Genomic DNA, 17,110 nt, shown 5'->3' with positions numbered 1-17,110 from the left:
CCCACCCCATGAGGCACCCACTCATAGGAGCGAGAGTGGTGAAGGCACAACTCAAGCCGCCCATAGAGTCCCCAGGGAGACTCATGCTCTCTAACCCCTTGACCCCTGTGGTATTAGGACAATGAGGAAGGAGGCAGGATATGGAAGCCAAGCTTGAATGAACCAGTGTTCTGACCAATAAAAGGCATGGCTCCTTTACTCACTGAGGAACAGAGCAGTAGGCTCCTCTGCTCACAGCTAATCTGTCCACAAATCCTGTTGCTCCTACCTTCAAAATACGTGTTCAGGGGCACCTGGGTGGCTCAGTGGGTTAAAGCCTCTGCCTTTGGCTCAGGTCATGATCCCAGGGTCCTGGGATCATGCTCCGCATCGGGCTCTCTGCTCAGTGAGGAGCCTGCTCCCCCCTCCCCCGCCTGCCTCTCTGCCTACTTGTGATCTCTGTCAAAATAAAATCTTAAAAAAAAAAAAAATGTACAGCCCAACCTCATCTCACCTCCACGGTGAAGACCCCTGTCGAGCCGCCAGAGCTTCTTGTCTCCCTTCTTGCAATGGCTTCCCTCCTCTCTTGCCAGCCTACACTCACCCTGACCTCCACACAGCAGCCTAAGCCCCAGGCCTCTTCTGAAAGCCAAAATCAGATCATACTGCTCCTCCTCCCAACGCCTTCCACTGTGCTGTGTCCCAAACCAGAAGCCTGTCTGCGTCCCATAATGCCCACACTCTTCATCTCCAGGCCACCACCTGATCTCTCTGACCTCGTCCCCTGCCAGTCGAGGGGCTTCACTCCAGCCGTCGTGGCCCCGTGCTGTCCCTTGAACCCATCAAGCACAGATTCACCCTGGAGCCTTTGCACTGGCTGTTCCCTCCGCCTGGAACATTCCCTGCCCCAGGTATCTGCAGGGCTCCCTGGGAGAGGCAGCCTCCAAGATGGCTCCCAGGGAGCATCCCCACCTCCTGGTATCCACACCCTTGTGTAATCCCTTTCCCGTGAGTGTGGGTCGGACCTACTGACCCACTTCTGACAAACAAGATATGCAGATGGGATATCTTGCAAGAATAGGTTATAAAGTCCCTGGCTTCCATCCTGGGTACTCATGGTGTCTCCTTCTCTCTCAGAGCGCCTGCCCCGGGAAGCCAGCTGCCATGTCACATAGCAGTCTGTGGAGATTCCCACGTGATGAGGGACTGGAGCCTTCCAACACGCACACCAACAAGCCTGGAAGCAATCCTCTCCCAGCCCCCGACCACGTCAAGCCTAAGACGAGACCACAACCATGGCTTCAATGCAGGTTCACAGATGATTCTGAGCCTGTGGCACCCACCCAGAGCCTGAACCCCAGAAATTATGAAATGCATTTGTTAAACTGCTGAAATCTGAGGTAATTTGTTACAAGCACCAGGTAACTAATATAATCCTTTGTTTTCCTCAGGTCTCCACTCGAATTGTCACCTTAGGAAAGTGGCCCTCTGTGACCACCTTACATAAAACAGCAACATCCCCAGACCACCTCATCATTCTCTATCCTCTTTACTCTGCTTTATTTTCTCTATAGCACTTATTATCATTATAGGGATTTTTTTTTTTTTCTGTTCCCCATCTGCCTCCCCTTCTAGAACAAAAACTCCACAAAGGCAAGAACTTTGCTTTTGCTCACAGTTGCAACCCCAGCATCTAGAACAACTTCTTGGTCAAGGCCGAGCATCCCACCCTGCAGTCTTTCCTTGGGCTCCAGTGGGCACAGGGGTCTCACTCACACTGGGGTTCTTATCCTCATCATACTCGTCCATGTGGTAGGTCCTGTAGCCCTCCTCTGCCGAGTCCCAGAACCACTTAATGACTCTTCCTCTCGAGGACAAGCAGGAGCTGTCCGAGGACAACATGGCAGTGGGACCACTCGCTCCACAGTCCTCTGGCAGCTTCCGGTCTGGTTTTCTGGAGCATTCTCTTTCCAGATCATCCCCAGAGTTACTGTCCAGATCCTGGATGGAGGTTGGGCCCGGGCAGGTGGCAGGTGCCCTGGATTCCTTCTGAGGCAGAGTGAACATCTGCAAAAGGACAAAAGTATTCAGGGCCCACATTCAGCATTCAGAAACGCAGCAGAACTGAACTGGGAGTCTAGCGGTCCTTCCCATTCTTGGCTCCCCCTTCCCTTATGTCTATATATTCACCATTTCCTATGTCCCTTACTAGTTGTAACCGTAAGTCCAACGGCTTCAGCAAGTAAATCCTGTTAAAGATCTCTTCGGGGCCAGGGGCTAGGCTTGCTACTTTTATATGGGGTAACATATAGCTGCTTTCCCTTGTTTTACATTTATGGGACTTTTTCATTCTGCAGCCTGCGGAGCCGCCAGCGTTCTTTTTCCATTCTTGCTGACCTCAATTTCAAAACCCCAGGGGGAAAATGTTCTGACTTAAGCAAATAGAGCCCAGAGTCCCAGGGGTCTTGCAGTGATTGCTGTCAACAGGGCTAAAGGGCCCGAGATTACTTGGTGATCGAGGGAGGGTCGGGGCCAAGAGGAGGATGACTGAGGGTCTCCCAAAAGCAGGCACCCTGCAGAGCTCCAGGGCCTGGCAAAGCACGGGTGCCAGGAGAGGGTGGTCTCCTGCCCGCGGCTGTGAGCTCCTCCGCTTTCCAAGCCAGCTTTGCCATCTGCGGAGGCGTGTAAAACCGCAGGGCAGCAGGGAGGCTATGAACGGAGGAGCTACCTAGAACTAATGCCGGCTCGTGGCTCAAGTTCGGTAAAATAGGTTATCATCGCTCCTCGCCGAATTCCCGGTCTGTCCAGAGGCAAGCCCGCACACCCAGTGCCGGGGGACAGCCAGCGGCCCCGACCCCCGGGGCGTCCCCGCGGGTAAACACGGTTCCCCGAAGCACCCCTTCCCCCGCTCCACGTGCCAGGCTCTCCCGGCGCTCACCTCGCTCCCCACCCCCGGCGGCGCGGGCCGGCGGCCGGGCAGAGCAGCGGGAGCGACGCCGGGCTGGAGCGCAGGGTCCGGGTTCCTGCCGCAGCGCGGCGGGGACGAGGCCTCGGCGGGCGGCTGAGCCTCGCGAGACGACACGTCTGAGGTTCGCGGACAAGGAAGTGTGCGCCGGGCCGGGGACTGCGAGACGCAAGCGGCGACTCCTGCGGGCGATCCCCGAGCCCGCGCCGAGGGAGGCCCCGCTCCGCTGCCGGGCAAAGCGCGATCGCAGCCCCGGGCGGCGCGGGGGAGGCAGCACCGGCGCTGCTGAATCGGGCGCCCTGGTCGCTTCCGCCGCCCGGACCCGCCCTCCGGCTTCCCAGACACCCAGGCGTGCCCCGCGTGCTGCCGGGTTCCCTGACCCCCCGGGGGTCCGGCCCCCCCCCCCCCACGCCTCCGCCCCCATCCTTCCCGGTGCCGACCCCGGCCCGCGCACAGCAGAAGCCGAGAAGACCACCGCGGGGAAGAGTCAGGCCACGGTTCCGGGTCTCTGCTGGCACCAGAGGACGCCTCCCTCTGCCTCCTGGGCCTCAGTTTCCCAGTTTGGAAGCAGTTAGAGTCTCGGAGGTTACTTGGCAAACGTACTCCTGCTTGCACCCATGGAGAAGCCTTTCGGGGTTAAAGCGAGGGCATCCTTAAAACATCCTTCCCCTGTGAGAATTTTTACAGTGGCATTTAAAATTCTCCTCCTTTCGCTCGTTGGGACCTTTGTTGAACTCCTCCACCGACCCCTACACGTCCTGGGGCATCGGCAGTGAGTTAGGGTACCCAGGCCCCAGCCTGCGCCGAGCCTTGAGTGGAACAAACAAGCAGGATCCCTCAGGACAAGTATGGCTGGGAACCACTCCACTGCTTGTCTTCTCTGTGGCCTTGCCAGGAACATGGTGACCTTAAGCAGCTCTCATGACTTTGTTGGTCCCCTGTGCGATGTTCTGTAAAACAAGTCAGTTCTCTCCATTTAAGTCATATTCTATTTAATTCTGGTAAGTACTCTTATCGAATGTCTGTCTTGTGCCAGCTCTCTGCGAAGTGCTGGGATACCGTGATAAGCAAAACAGTGGGCCAGTAGTTGATTGGGAAGGCAGACGGACAAATGGAAGGACTATTAAGAAAGAGATTACCGGTGCCATGGAAGCAAGCAGCTGGGAGATCCACCCCCAACCCCAAGACATGCATTGGCCCCACATGGGAAGTCCCACACTCAGGAAATGATGGCAGAGCTCCGAAGGGTAAGTCCTAGTTAGCTAGTGAGAGGGTGGATTGTTGGAGACAAGGGCACCTTTGATAGGGGAAGGTCAGGGTCAGTCTGGAACATTAACATTCTCAGGAATTGAACTTAAATGGACACATTTTCTTGAAAGACACAAGTTGCCAAAACTGACCACAAGAAACAGGAAATGTGAATCACCCAGTATCTACAGAAATTAAGTTTATGAGTAAAAAAAACCTCCCCATAAAGAAAATTCCAGTATAGATGGCTTTATAAGTGGATTTTACCAACCTTTTAAAATATTTTTAAAAAATTAACTTGACACAAACGTTCAGAAAATGGAGGAACGAAGATTGCCAACATATTTATGAGGTCATTATTACTCTGATAGCAAAACCAACCATGTGTTACTAAAAAGAAAGTTACAGCACACTACTCAAAAAAATAGATGTAAAATTCTTAATATAAAACCAAATCAGGAGTGCCTGGGTGGCTCAGTGGATTAAGCCACTGCCTTCGGCTCAGGTCATGATCTCGGGGTCCTGGGATCGAGTCCCGCATCGGGTTCTCTGCTCAGCGGAGAGCCTGCTTCCCTCTATCTCCCTCTCTGCCTGCCTCTCCGTCTGCTTGTGATCTCTGTCATATAAATAAATAAAATCTTAAAAAAAAAAACAAATCAACAATATATACAAGGAGAATGCGTCGTGACTATATGCACCTTATTGTAGGAATAGGACCCTCCCTTAATATTTAAAAAGTTCAGTGTAATCTACTACATTAATACTTAAAGGAATTTTATCTTCTCTAGAGGTATAGATAAGAACATGACAAAAACAGAACCCTCATTCAAGGAAAAAAACTCAGCAAACTAGGAATTGAAGGAACTCTTATCTGGGAAAGGGCAATATGAAAAATACTTACTAAGACTAAGAGTCAGGTGCCTGGGTGGCTCAGTCGGTTAGGCATCTGACCTTGATTTCCACTCAGGTCATGATCTCAGGGTTATGAGATCGGCTACTCACTGGGCATAGAGCCTGCTTGAGATTCTCTGTTCCCCTCTCCCTCTGGCTCCCTGCTTCTTCTTAGGAAAAAAAAAAAAAAAGAAAAAAGGATCAAGAGTGGCCTCAGTTCTGCTAAGATTGAGAACAAGAATGTCCTCCCTTACTATCTTTGTTTGACATTGTACTGGAGGTTCTAGGCAATGCAATTAGAACAGGAAAATTATTGGGGCGCCTGGGTGGCTCAGTTGGCTGAACATCTGCCTTCAGCTAGGGTCATGATCCTGGGATCTCAGGATGGAGCCCATGTCAGGCTCCCTGCTCAGTAGGGAGTCTACTTCTCCCTCTGTCCCATAACCAATTCGTGCTCTCTTTCTCTAATAAATGAATAAAATCTTACATAAAAAGAAATATGAGAAACATTAAAAAGGAAGAAGGAAAATCGTCTTTATTTATAATCAACATGATCATATACATTAAAAAATTAAAGAAATCTCCCTTTCCCCCGCCATGCTCCTAAGGCTAATAATGAGTTTAGCAAGATCACAAGATACTGTCAGGAGAGGATTCTTCCTAGGTCTCTCATGTTTCTGTCTGTCTTACAAGGAGGGGCACTGACTGTCTTTGTTCTAGGCTCTCTTCAAGGAGGTACACACACACACACACACACACACACACACACACACATTTAGAGTGAACAGCATTGGATAATGTCTTCCTCTAGAGCAAAGGGTAGGTTTATTATTCGGGATGATAAAAATGTCTCCTTTGGGGCCAAAGTTCAGGCAGGCTTACTGCTCATTGGCCAAGAATCCTGTTCTTTAAGCTTGGGTTTCCTCTTCTGCAGGACACCGCACTTCATGTGCAGGCATCAGTGGTTCCTCCTCACATTGCCTTCTAGAAAGCAGGGCTTGGGGAACCAGAAGCTGATTCTCTGATTCCACTGTGAGTAAGAAGCTGTCCTTTATCTCTGACCCAGTATTCTCATGTCTTCTGCTAGCATCCTCGAAAGCTGTTTTTAAGTAGGGTAAAATCTCAGAGCCTTCAAAGCTCTTGATAGATACAAGATACAAAAATCAGTTGTTTCATACTAGCAGCAAACAATTAGAAAATGAAGTTAGCAATACCTTTAGCAGAACATGAAAAGCATCATACAGAGATAACAGGATGTGTGTAGGACGAAATGTGTGCTCTGAAATCCACAAAGACCTTGCCGAGTGAAATTAAAGACCTAAATAAATGGAAGGAGATTCCATGCTCATGGATAGGGAGATATGACGTTTTCTCCACTCAAACATTCAAATCTTGAGTGGTAGACAAAATAGTTGACCCCTTCCATGACTGTCCCTTTCAAATGAGGACAGTGTCCTGACTGTCCTGACTGTCTATTAGCCCTCATTACTGATGTCCCAGGTCCCCCTCTGCTTCTCTTCTTTCACGTCTTCATCTTCTCTCTGGTCCCATGGGCTCCCTCATTCATCCAGTGAATTCCTTGTGTCTATTTATAAAGAACACTATCTGAGATATAGATAGATAGATAGATAGATAGATAGATAGATATACCCTAAAGAATCAGGATTTGCTGTAATACTGCTTTTTGATTTTTCCTTGGACAGTACTCTTCACATGCAACTTGCCTTAGAATTTAAAAGAGACCCCCCCCCCAAAAAAAATCTCCCAGAGTTGACACAAATGAGTGTAAAGAAAGAAAACAAGCCTAGAATTTGAAAGAACATGAAATTTATTAGATGCAGCCTACAAAAATAAAACCACCAAAATCAGGACCCAGCAAGGCCCCACCCCAATCCCCATAAAAACATTTCACATACACCTATGATGGCTAGCAAAGATGAAAAAGATGCAAAGATTCCAAAGCAGCAGATGCTCAGCTGGAGAAGGTTGATGACGGGGTCAGAGGAGCCCGTTCCTGGAGGAGCCCATGGGTGGCTCAGTCACAGCACCAGGTGCAAACCCCTGCTTTTGGCCCGGTGGCCGCCGTCAGGGGATCCCTGAGCAGGTGCCTGGCTGCAGCCTCTGGGTGGGAGGCCGACCGCTTACTCTCTCTGTGTGCTCTCCAGCTGCTTCACTCTCAGACGCTGCTTCTGCTCCTCCAGCACCTGGTAGAACCGGTACATGGCTGGAGGGTCCAAACAGGGACAGAGACACAAAAATTTAGTGAGTTTGCAGGTGGGTCCCAGACATCCCCAGATCCTGGCAGACCACTGCAGAGTGCCTTGCTCAGGGATGTTGAAGTTCAGCCTCCCTTCTTGAGGATGGATTTCCGGCTCCAGCCGCTCTCATTAAGCTGCACTACCCCAGCATCTGCCTGCCGGACACCTGCAGCTCTACATCAAATCCAGGAACCTGGCTCATGCCCTTGACCTCATCGGGTTTTCTATCTGCCTCTCTTTGCTCAGTCCATTCTCCAAAAGGTATTTCGGTGACATAAATGTTCTCTCGTTAACGGTTCTGTTCCCAGAGATAGAACAGTATCCAGTATGTGGCAAGATGCAACAGAAAATTGGCAAAATGAAGGTCGGAGTCTCCATAACCTTCAGAGGAGAATCTGAACTCCACAGGAGAACATACAGGGACCCCCAAGGTCTTCTACTGGTCTATCTCCCCGGCCATACACCACTAGTCCCACAAGGGCAGTATACCACTTCTTTGTGGGTAGTCCCAATGCCCCACTCCAGACAGGCACAGAACAGACCCAAAGGGTGCGGTGTTCGAGTGCCTCTCGGTTCCTGTTTGCAAAGGAGCTCAAAGACATGAAAGTAGATGCTACAGCCAGGCTGGCGCTACAGGCTGCTAAAGGCCCCAAAAGAGGGAAAATCCAGGAATTGGGCAATAGAGGAACTGATGGAGCATCTTTGAAGGATGCCACGATCTTGAGGTTGGGACCACTCACCTTGTTTTAGCCGGAGGGGCTTATCCGCAAAGACAATGCGGAACCAGCCAGGCTCCTTACATGTGTAGGTCTTGCCGCGGGACAACATCAGCTTGTTGTCCAGAAAGCGGTGATGCAGCAGCAGCTCTTCCTCAAAGGTGCACGGATCCAGGTACTAGGGAAGGCCGAAGGACAGAGCTGAGCTGAAGACACACCAGGCAGCTCCACCCCAGAATACCGGGGCCTCATTCCCACAGCTCACCACTTGCAAGTTGATCCAGATGTAGAGGCCAGAGCCACGGTTGAGAAAAGGGATCCCCAGTGCCTTCAGCTTCTTAGTAATGTATCTATGAGCTTTCTGCAGCCTGGACCGGTAAGTGGGCAGGTACACTGTGTCAATCCATTCTGGACGGGTCGGGGAAGAGAGCTGTCAGGGCTCTGGTAGCGGAAATCTGCCAGCAGGAGCCTTATCAGATGCTCCCTCTTTGGGATTTCTATCCAAGCCAGACTCTGGGTTCTTTCTGGGCTGAGGATAGCCATACCCAGCACACCTTCTCAGTAGGTCAGTAGGAATGTTCCACTTGGCTTGACATCCCTGACACAGAATCAGAGTCCCCCAGAAGGGGGACAATGAAGAAAGTAGATGTTCTGTTGCCAACTGGGGAGATATTCGGAGGCTCACGCAGTGGACTTGGAGAAACCTAGATATGCTGGGGGGTGGGGGGTTCTTTACCCAGTTGTTCTTAGCACTGGTAGCACATTAGAACCTCTTGGGGAGCTTTTAAAAGTCCCAATGCCCAGCTTACACCTGCAGATCAAAACTGGAATCTTTGGGGATAGAGCCCACGTATCAGCATTTAAGCTCCCCAGATAAGTCCCAGGTGCCCAAGGTGGAGAACTTGTGTCCAAGGGGCCAGGAACCTGGTTTCTGCCACATATCAAAGGGCCTGGCACCACGCATGGGGCCATCTGGTTGGACTTCTCTTAGCCACCCTGCCAAAGCTGAAAGCAAATTGCCTCTAAAACAGATTATCAAATTACATTAATTTGTATCATTATATCCCAGCTTTTAATTTAAACCCTCCAGCCTGGCATCCGCTCTGTTATAGGGAATTAAAGAAAGGGGGCCTTATCTAAGTTTGGGTGATGGCATTAAACAAATGAGGTGGGAGGGGGAGGTTTCCTCTGAAGCCAGGATTCACTTGTGATCCATGGAGGAAATTGAATCCAGGTGCCATAGGTCTAGCCACACCAGCTTGCCCAAATGGTAGCTCTCCTTTGGCCACCTTGGAAGATGAGGTCTTCAAGGAATTGTGGCATTTGGGGTCATCTTTGCCCAAAGCAAGCAGGGTATTGGGGAGGGAAAATTGACCTTTGCATTGGGTTTCTGTCTTTCAAGCCTTAGAGAACAATTTGCCTCTGCCCTTTCCAGGCAGAGCTCGAGCTCCCAGGCAGCCAAACACGAAAGCCCATCTGTGTTTTAGACCAGCAGCTCCGCCTTCCCCCTCTGCCCTAGTGCACAAACCTAGCAGCATCCCGCCCGCTTTCAAACTTCCTGTCCTGCCACCATTAAGCCCAAGTCCGCGAACAGGTTCTTGGTGGACTAGAGGTATGTCAGTGGCCCAAGAAGACCCAGGAACTCCCCCATAGCCATGATGCCTAGCCATGATCCCAGCCCAGGATGGGACTCATTACCTTGGTCCTGAAGCAGCCGGCACAGCTTGTACTGGGCAATGCCGGAGATACCGTGGAGATAGCCAAAAGAGCTCACAGCAGAGGCCACCTCCTTGTTGTGCGTGTAAAGAACACCAAAGCGGAAGCCAGAGATGCCAAAATCCTAGAGGAAAAGAGGTAAGGGAAGGAGTGCCTGGTTTGCCCATCTCCTGGCCCCCTTTCCTTTTCTACCCAAGGACAGGAAGCTGGGGCTCACCTTACTGGTGCCCCAGATCACATGGGTCCTGTTGGGGTCAGGCAAACTGGAGAGGAGATGGTACAATCAAGGTTATGAACTACTGAAAGGATGAAGACTTGAGGTCAATGAGGACAAGAGAGGAAAACGGATTTGAGGTCCTGCCTAGAAATAAGAGCCTCTGGGGCCCAAAGTTCAAGAAACAGTTGCCCCAGTTAACAGCCAGGGAGTCAGCAAAAGGTATCCTTGGGGAACTAGATGGAAGAGCTCCTGAGTGCCCACTGAATGAAGTCTGGCCCCCTTGGCCTGACTCATGACCTTCCTGCTGCTGGTCCAAAGCCACCTTCCTAGCAATGAGCTCTTCACACACGTGGGCCACCCACCATTTTTAAAATGTGTTCACCTATTTCTAACTGCCCCACTTTGGGTAAAACTGTACGTTCTGCCAGGCATGGCCTTGGCCTTGCTTTAGCTGCTGGGATCCTATCTTAAGGCCACACGCTACCCTTAAGAAAGTGTTCTATTTCTCTTCTTTCCCTATGCACTACTTATCAAGAAATTCCTACCCTGACCTTCTGTGGGGTTTTATGTAGACTTTTGACAGTGTGCTTTCTACCTTACCTTCAAAGTTATCTCATGTACAAAACAGCATTGTAAAAAGATACTTAGGAGGAAAGAGGATGCTTTGGTCATTTCCACACTCCTGGAGGCACTTAGCTCCAGTTCCTAGTACACAGCCAATCAAGAATATGGCCCATGAACGCACCCTGCAAAAGCAGGAACTTCATGGCTCACATTCCCAACTCCAGAAGAGGCCAACAAACTCACCTTTCCATGCTCAGAACGCTGTGGAATGTGACAGAGTCGTCAAACACAGACAGCATGTAAATCTCATCTATAATCACATGGAGGTTGTACCTGCAGGTTGGGCCAAAGAGGGAGAACATTATCTAGGTTCTCTCCCATCTCCAGTCCCTTTCTTTCATGGGCTTCTCTGGAGACCGTTCACATGCTGCTCCCACAGCGCATCCAACCCTTCCAAGGGACACAGTAACATATAAGGAGGGTACACCAGAAGGGGGGGTCTTCAGACCTGGCTTAGAGGTAAGAAGGAAGAGGACCCAAAGACAGTCAAGAGAACATCTAATCCTTCAGCCGTCAAGCAGAGACCAATGCAATGCAGAGGGCTCTGTGTCCCCAAGAGTTTTACATCTAGTATAATCAGGAGCTCCCACCTGGGGGCCGATTGGACAGTGGCCTTCAGCGGGCTAAGTGCTAGTACAAATCACCCTGCTTCTTCTCCCAACAACCCTCCCAAGCAGAGCTGGTATCTCCACTGCATGGATGAAGAAACCATTTCTGTGACAAAGTGAGTGCCTCAATTAGCAGGTGCTCGAGCTTGGATCTGATCCTAGTTCTGTCAGATTCCAGCCCACACACTTCCAGGTTCTTCCTCTTGTCCTCATGCTGTGCCATGAATTGGTCTGGACTAGAGTTATGACATTTGCGTAAGTGTGATTCTTCTAGAAAATGGGAGATTAGCACCCCTAACAAATAGGGCTATTTCAGGACTCCAGAGAAAACCGATGGTAACATGTTCGTGAAAATGGGACACGAGGGTTCTCTGGGGACACGTCTTCACCCCACAAGGTCTGAGAGTCTGGCTTCCTCGGTGCTTCAGGCCAAGTAGATGGGAAAGGGATGCTGGGAGAAAGTGGTTACATGACAAAAAGAGGAAAAACAACAAACCAGATTACAATTGTTATGTGGGTGTCTGTACCGGGTGGGGGACAGGGGAGCAAGGCAAAAAATGTTTGGTTGAAGCATGTGGATGCATTTTCTTCCACTTCAATTTCAGTGAGTATCATGCAGTAAGAATATTGGGATAGATTACATCTGGTTCCAGCTTCCTGGCCATGAGTGATAGGAACCCTGTTCAGGGACTTCGTCTAGTCCCAAGGACTGGAACCCCCACCTCTTGGCAAATCCCAGGCATTCTTCCAGTAAGTCTCGGGAGTAGACGTCTCCGAGGGGATTCTGAGGGTTGATTAGTATGAGGCCTCTCACCTTTTTCCCCTAAAAAAAAAACAAAACCAAACCAAAAAACCAACAAAACCACCAAAGCCCCCAAATAAACAAAACCCCCAAAAAACATCACTGAGGTGAACCCAACAGGTCCTTCACATCTACCTCAGGTTCAGCTGAAGGTCAAGTCAGGATACCTAGTTTTGGGTACCTCCCCGAGGCGTCTAGCTGGGATCTCAGCAGCTTAGGATCTGCAGCACGCAGCTCCCTTACTGCCCACACAGAGCGGGGCAAGGAGGAGCTCTGGGGTCGGCCCCCAGAGACAGGGCTCAGGGCTCAGAGCTCCTAGAGGGACATGCCCCTGGGATACCCCCTCCTCCGAAGAAGGAGCCTACAACACCTCGGTGAGAACGTGGTCCTGGGTCTCAGTACTCAGCCCCTCTCAGGGGCAGCAGCACCCACCGCGAAGACATGGGTCCCTCCTTACTGCAAGGGTCGACTCGAGCAGAGCTCGCTCTAACTTGTCCACGGTGAGCTGGAACGGACAGGGGTTCGCATCCGTGCTCTGGAAGACAGACACTGCCTGAGCACTGCCTACCTGAATGCTTCCAAGCAACCGGTCCCTCGCTCCTCTACACACCGCACAATCCCTCATTCTCAGGGCTGCCGTCCCTCATGCCCTCTTTGCCCTAATTTCTCCATTCTCCACCCCCCACCATCACTTATAGGGGAGGAGAGTGAGGTCCCCTACACCTTCCAAATGCCCTTGGAACATTCCATTGCCTGGTGGGGAGGGGCTGAGCAGGGGAAGGGGCCCCATTCTGACCTCGCTGTCCAGGTGGACAGGAATCAGCTCAATTTTCGAATACAGGCCGGAACTAAAGACGAAGCCGCCATAGAAGGGGGTGGGGGTCAGAAAGGCCTCTGGAAGCGCAGGGAGACAATGCCGTCAGTCCGGGGGCTCTTGGTGGGAAACTGCCAGCCACCCCCCTCCCCAGACCAGAAGCAACACTACAGACAGAGGTTAGTTTGGCAATCTCCCCTACATGGGAGTTAATTTTTGGCCTCTAGCTCTGTAAAGGTTACATTTTTTTTTTTTTTTAAAGATTTTTTATTTCTTCATGTAACAGAGAGAGATCACAAGTAGGCAGAGAGGCAGGCAGAGAGAGAGGAGGAAGCAGGCTCCCTGCTGTGCAGAGAGTCCGATGCGGGACTCGATCCCAGGACCCCGAGATCATGACCTGAGCCGAAGGCAGAGGATTAACCCACTGAGCCACCCAGGCGCCCCAAGGTTACATTCTTATAAACATTATTCAGGGAACACTGGGGAAGGAGAGGGGAAGAATATTGCTAGGAATGGCTCGGAATCCAGGTTAAAAACCCAAACCAGCTTGCTAGCGGGTGGAGCCCTAGTCATCCAGCAAATCTTCCCAGCTCCTGTCCAACCATGAGAGGCTGAGGTCCGTGCCCAGAGAGGGCGCTCATCTCTCTGCATGGCTTCGGCTACCTGCCTCTGATGAGCCCCTGGGTTCTTTCCTTCCCTTTCTTTTGGCCTCATGGAGGAGTTAACCAAGGACATACTCCTTTGAGCGAAACTGGCCATCAGGGTAACTTCCTTCTACGGATCCAGAGCTAAGATCGGAGGCTCTCGCTCTGGTGTTGTCAGGAGGGAGACTGGGAACACATCCCTTGGCCTTATTTGATCTAAAATGAATTTGCCCCTCTTTTATTTATTTATTTTGGGGGGGGGGGCAAGGGAGATAGGAGTTAGGAAATCTAACTGGCCTAGGCTAGTTTACCAGGGCTCTCCGTACTGGGGTTGAGTCCAGAAGCCCAGCCAGTAATATATGGAGTTGGCTCCAATTCTCACTCTTTCTGAGGCACACCTCCTTGAGGACTGTCCCATATTTTCCTTCCATATTAAATGGGGACCCAAATCCATCCCTCCTATGGAAATAGTAGGAAGATGTTTGAATCGGGCTAGAAGTTCCAGCACATCCGGGGAAAGGCCTTTGAGTCAAGATATCCTTCTTTCCCTAAGGTCCAATGCCCATGAGTGCTATTTCCTGAGGGAAATCAGAGTCCATTGACTTACCTCCTGGATCACACAGAACCATGGCTAGTGTGGAGAATACGGAGGAGCAGCCATTTAGAACAACTACCTGAAGATGCACAGAAGGCAGAAGTCAAAAGCCAAACCCCATGTAAGAAGGTCTGACTCCTTCGTCTCCCTCCCCTTAGGAGGAACAGGCAACAGGAACCTCCTCTTCCTCCAGGGGGTCTCCTCCAGGACCCACTGGCCTTGGCTCTGCCCTGGCCCTGAGGGTCTCTGCTGGTTCTAGAAAATGCAGGGAGTACCCCAAGAATATACCCTCTACCAGGGTGGCAGTGAGGCTGGGAAACGGACTCACATTTTCCGGATCAAGCTGAGCAGGTACCTTGCAATAGCAGGTCAGGAACCGGGCCACCTCCTCCCGCAGGCTGTGGGTAGACCCAGACAGACTTGGTGGTACCCAGACCCGGGGGCCTTGCCTTAGTCAACGTCTAGCCTACAGCTTTTTCCAAAGAGCAGGTCATCCAACCTCCTGTCACAGGGCTATCGACTGATGCTATAGACTCTCCAGGCGATGCAGACAATAGATGTGAGAGTTTGGACAAGAACTCAGGCCTTTTGAACTATAGGGCGGTGCTATTTCTACTACATCAGGCTCCCTCCTGAGGAGGTTTCACTCTAGACATTTTCTAGAAGTTGTTACCCAAAGAAATAGGGAGGTAGCCAACCAAGAATCTGGCGCCCTGGGTCCTTGCCTTCCTGAGAACAGGTGTCTGGGGGCCACAAGACTGTAGATCTGGAAGTTGCTTACAATGGATGCCCGGACCAATCAGGATACTGCAGCAGGACATCCTCGATGACATTCATATCACTCTGACTCAACTGTTGACAAATAGAGCACGAGGACAGCCAGATCAGGAATGACCAACAGGCTCATCCTACCACTAGGATGCGTATGGGTATTTGCCCTACAACCTGGGGTCTTACAGAAGAGAATAGGGAGTCATGTCACATGCCCCTTCATGAATGGAGGCCCCAATCCTCCTGTCATAGGTTACACAAAGAGAACTCACTGAGGACTGTTGTTGGACGACCTCCCCAACCCTACACTTGGGTCAGAGCTCCCTTGGCAGCCTACCCACCATAGACCCAGCCATAGCACATCCCTAAACACAGCAAGCTAGGAGGTCAGATGTGTTATTCTATAAGCTTTCCCCCCCCCCCACTCCCTTCCTTACACTTTTAAGTCCCATTCATATATCTACCGCATGCTAAGAAAGATTCTAGAGGGGACTGAACCCGACAGTGGGTCCCAGCACAGCCCAAGACTTGGCTTACCCTTTCAGTCATCAGATCAAGGCAGAGCTTATTCTCACTGAGGCCAAGGTTAATGAAGCCCTGGAGATGGAAGGAACTGATCAGTCCACTTGCCCTGCCCTATAGGGACCTCCTAGAACATTCTAGTAAGCGCTCAACTTAGATTATTTCAAATGGAAATCTCACCGCCCCATGAGGCAGTTCACTCCATGTCTAACAACCTCAAGCATCAGAAAACTTGTCACAGACTCAGAAATCGTACAGCTTTCAATTTCCCCCTTTAGAGCCACACAGTGCTTATACACCAGAGAGCAGTCTCTGAGTTCCTATCACGTGCCAGACCCTAGACCAAGTGCCTCATGCAGTGCCCTTACTTCTCACAACTCCCGAGGAAATGTTCTATTATGGTCCTCGCTTTAAAGAGAGTGAAGCTTAGAATGGTAGACTACCCCACTAGCCACAGGACATTGGTGGTGGACAGAACTCCATCTGCCTGACCCTAGGGCCTGTCTCATGCCCATGACTGGCTGATTCAACTTTTAATACACCTCAGACCACCCAAGCGGGCCTCCCTTTACTTCTCTCAGGTTATTATTAATGTTCCTTTCTCCAGAGGCAGACTACATTCAGCACTAGACTCCCTTTGGCCAGGGCAGGTTGGCTGAGCACAGTAACCACAGTGACCACAGTGACCCCTAGTGGCCAAGAGCAAGGACTGAGGGAAAGCTTGCAGAGGAAGGGCAGGGAGGACCCAGGTAGGGCCCTTAACTTTCTGGGCACTGTCACCGTGCTTCTGCGCCCATTACCTGATCTCTAAGATGATAATAGCGTCTACTTCGTGGAGCTAGGGAGAGTGAGAGAGAGAGAGAGCCCAGGGTTCCGTAAATTCTAGTGATCAGGGCCCTTGAGGAGATGTACCTCCCGCCCCTCTACCCCCCAACCCCCGCATCCTCACCAAGGTGTTCTCGTCCTCATGGTATTTATCTCCTTGGTACATCTTGTAGTCCTGGAAGCTGGCCTGGTAGGAGGCAGAGATGTCGATCCCACGGCGGGACAGGTGCTGGCTGACAAATGTCGCTTCAGGGTCATTCAGTTGGTAACCTGGCTGGGCAGGCTGCCTGGATGACTGGGCCCATTGCCATTGCCCACCTCCAGCATCACCCTTCACATCCAGAGAAGGGCAGGACGGTTGGAGCCCTGGGCCATCCGTGGCGCCAGACTGTAGGAGGTTGACCAACTGGTACATTAGGTTGCCCAGGAGGGCTTCCTGCTCCCCGGGGGCCTGATAAGGCCTCTTATCCTCTGGCACCAGGTCCTGCTGCTGGTGCCTGGTGGCGAGCTGCCTCATATGCTTCTCGATGGCCTGCTTCAAGTGTAGCATCATCTCCATGGGCTGGGTGTGGACGCCTTGGTTTCCGAGGCCCTGACTGCCCATCTGACCCCAGGGCAGATGGACGGCGTCTGATGGGTGACTCATGCTCTGGGTCTCGGCCTCAGCAGGCTGGCTGGAACCTGCGGAGAGAGGGAGAGACTGTGCAGTGCAGCAAAGGAGATGCTCTTCGACCCTCAGGTTCAGGCCTGATCTCAGGCTTCCCACCGCCTCCTCCGACTTCCACGCCTTGGGTACAGACCCCTGTCAGTGCAGGAAGAATTACCAACTCACTCAAGGGGCAATGCTTAAGTGTCCCTGAGCCCAGACACTGGAACACTGTACTCAAATGACATTAAAATGTGTTCTGAGAAAAA

At 51.3% G+C, this 17,110-nt stretch overlaps 2 protein-coding genes across 7 annotated transcripts in view; both read right to left on the bottom strand.

Annotated features, from left to right (window-relative positions):
* The window catches only part of LOC132008201 (1-aminocyclopropane-1-carboxylate synthase-like protein 1), a 28,213-nt gene extending 24,911 nt beyond the window's left edge, over positions 1 to 3,302 (bottom strand). For 3 of the 6 annotated variants that reach the window (XR_009401569.1, XR_009401568.1, XM_059386621.1), the window contains exons 1-2: positions 2,918 to 3,300; positions 1,756 to 2,046 (exon numbers count right to left, since the gene is read on the bottom strand). Coding sequence is in view for 3 of the 6 variants with exons in the window: in XM_059386621.1 (XP_059242604.1) it covers positions 1,756 to 2,046 (291 nt within the window). In the remaining 3 variants the exon portion in view is untranslated. Of the gene's footprint in view, positions 1 to 1,755; positions 2,047 to 2,917 lie in introns of all 6 variants that reach the window. The other 3 variants (XR_009401570.1, XM_059386620.1, XM_059386619.1) reach the window with 3 other exon arrangements.
* Positions 3,303 to 6,919: 3,617 nt separating this feature from the next.
* Positions 6,920 to 16,870, bottom strand: LOC132008191 (probable inactive 1-aminocyclopropane-1-carboxylate synthase-like protein 2). The gene is made up of 14 exons (XM_059386605.1): positions 16,320 to 16,870; positions 15,386 to 15,445; positions 14,859 to 14,929; positions 14,406 to 14,475; positions 14,090 to 14,156; positions 12,821 to 12,918; positions 12,482 to 12,559; positions 11,945 to 12,045; positions 10,798 to 10,887; positions 9,991 to 10,036; positions 9,756 to 9,897; positions 8,323 to 8,465; positions 8,082 to 8,235; positions 6,920 to 7,307 (listed from the first exon to the last, which is right to left on the bottom strand). Exons 1-14 carry the CDS (start codon positions 16,839 to 16,841, stop codon positions 7,225 to 7,227), a joined length of 1,725 nt encoding a protein of 574 aa, XP_059242588.1. The 5' UTR covers positions 16,842 to 16,870; the 3' UTR covers positions 6,920 to 7,224.
* Positions 16,871 to 17,110: the final 240 nt, after the last annotated feature.

Source organism: Mustela nigripes, unplaced genomic scaffold (genome assembly GCF_022355385.1).
Source record: "Mustela nigripes isolate SB6536 unplaced genomic scaffold, MUSNIG.SB6536 HiC_scaffold_76, whole genome shotgun sequence".
Classification (NCBI taxonomy): Eukaryota; Metazoa; Chordata; class Mammalia; order Carnivora; family Mustelidae; genus Mustela; species Mustela nigripes.
The sequence above is the reverse complement of the archived record's forward strand: the minus strand, read 5'-3'. Positions and strand labels throughout refer to the sequence as shown.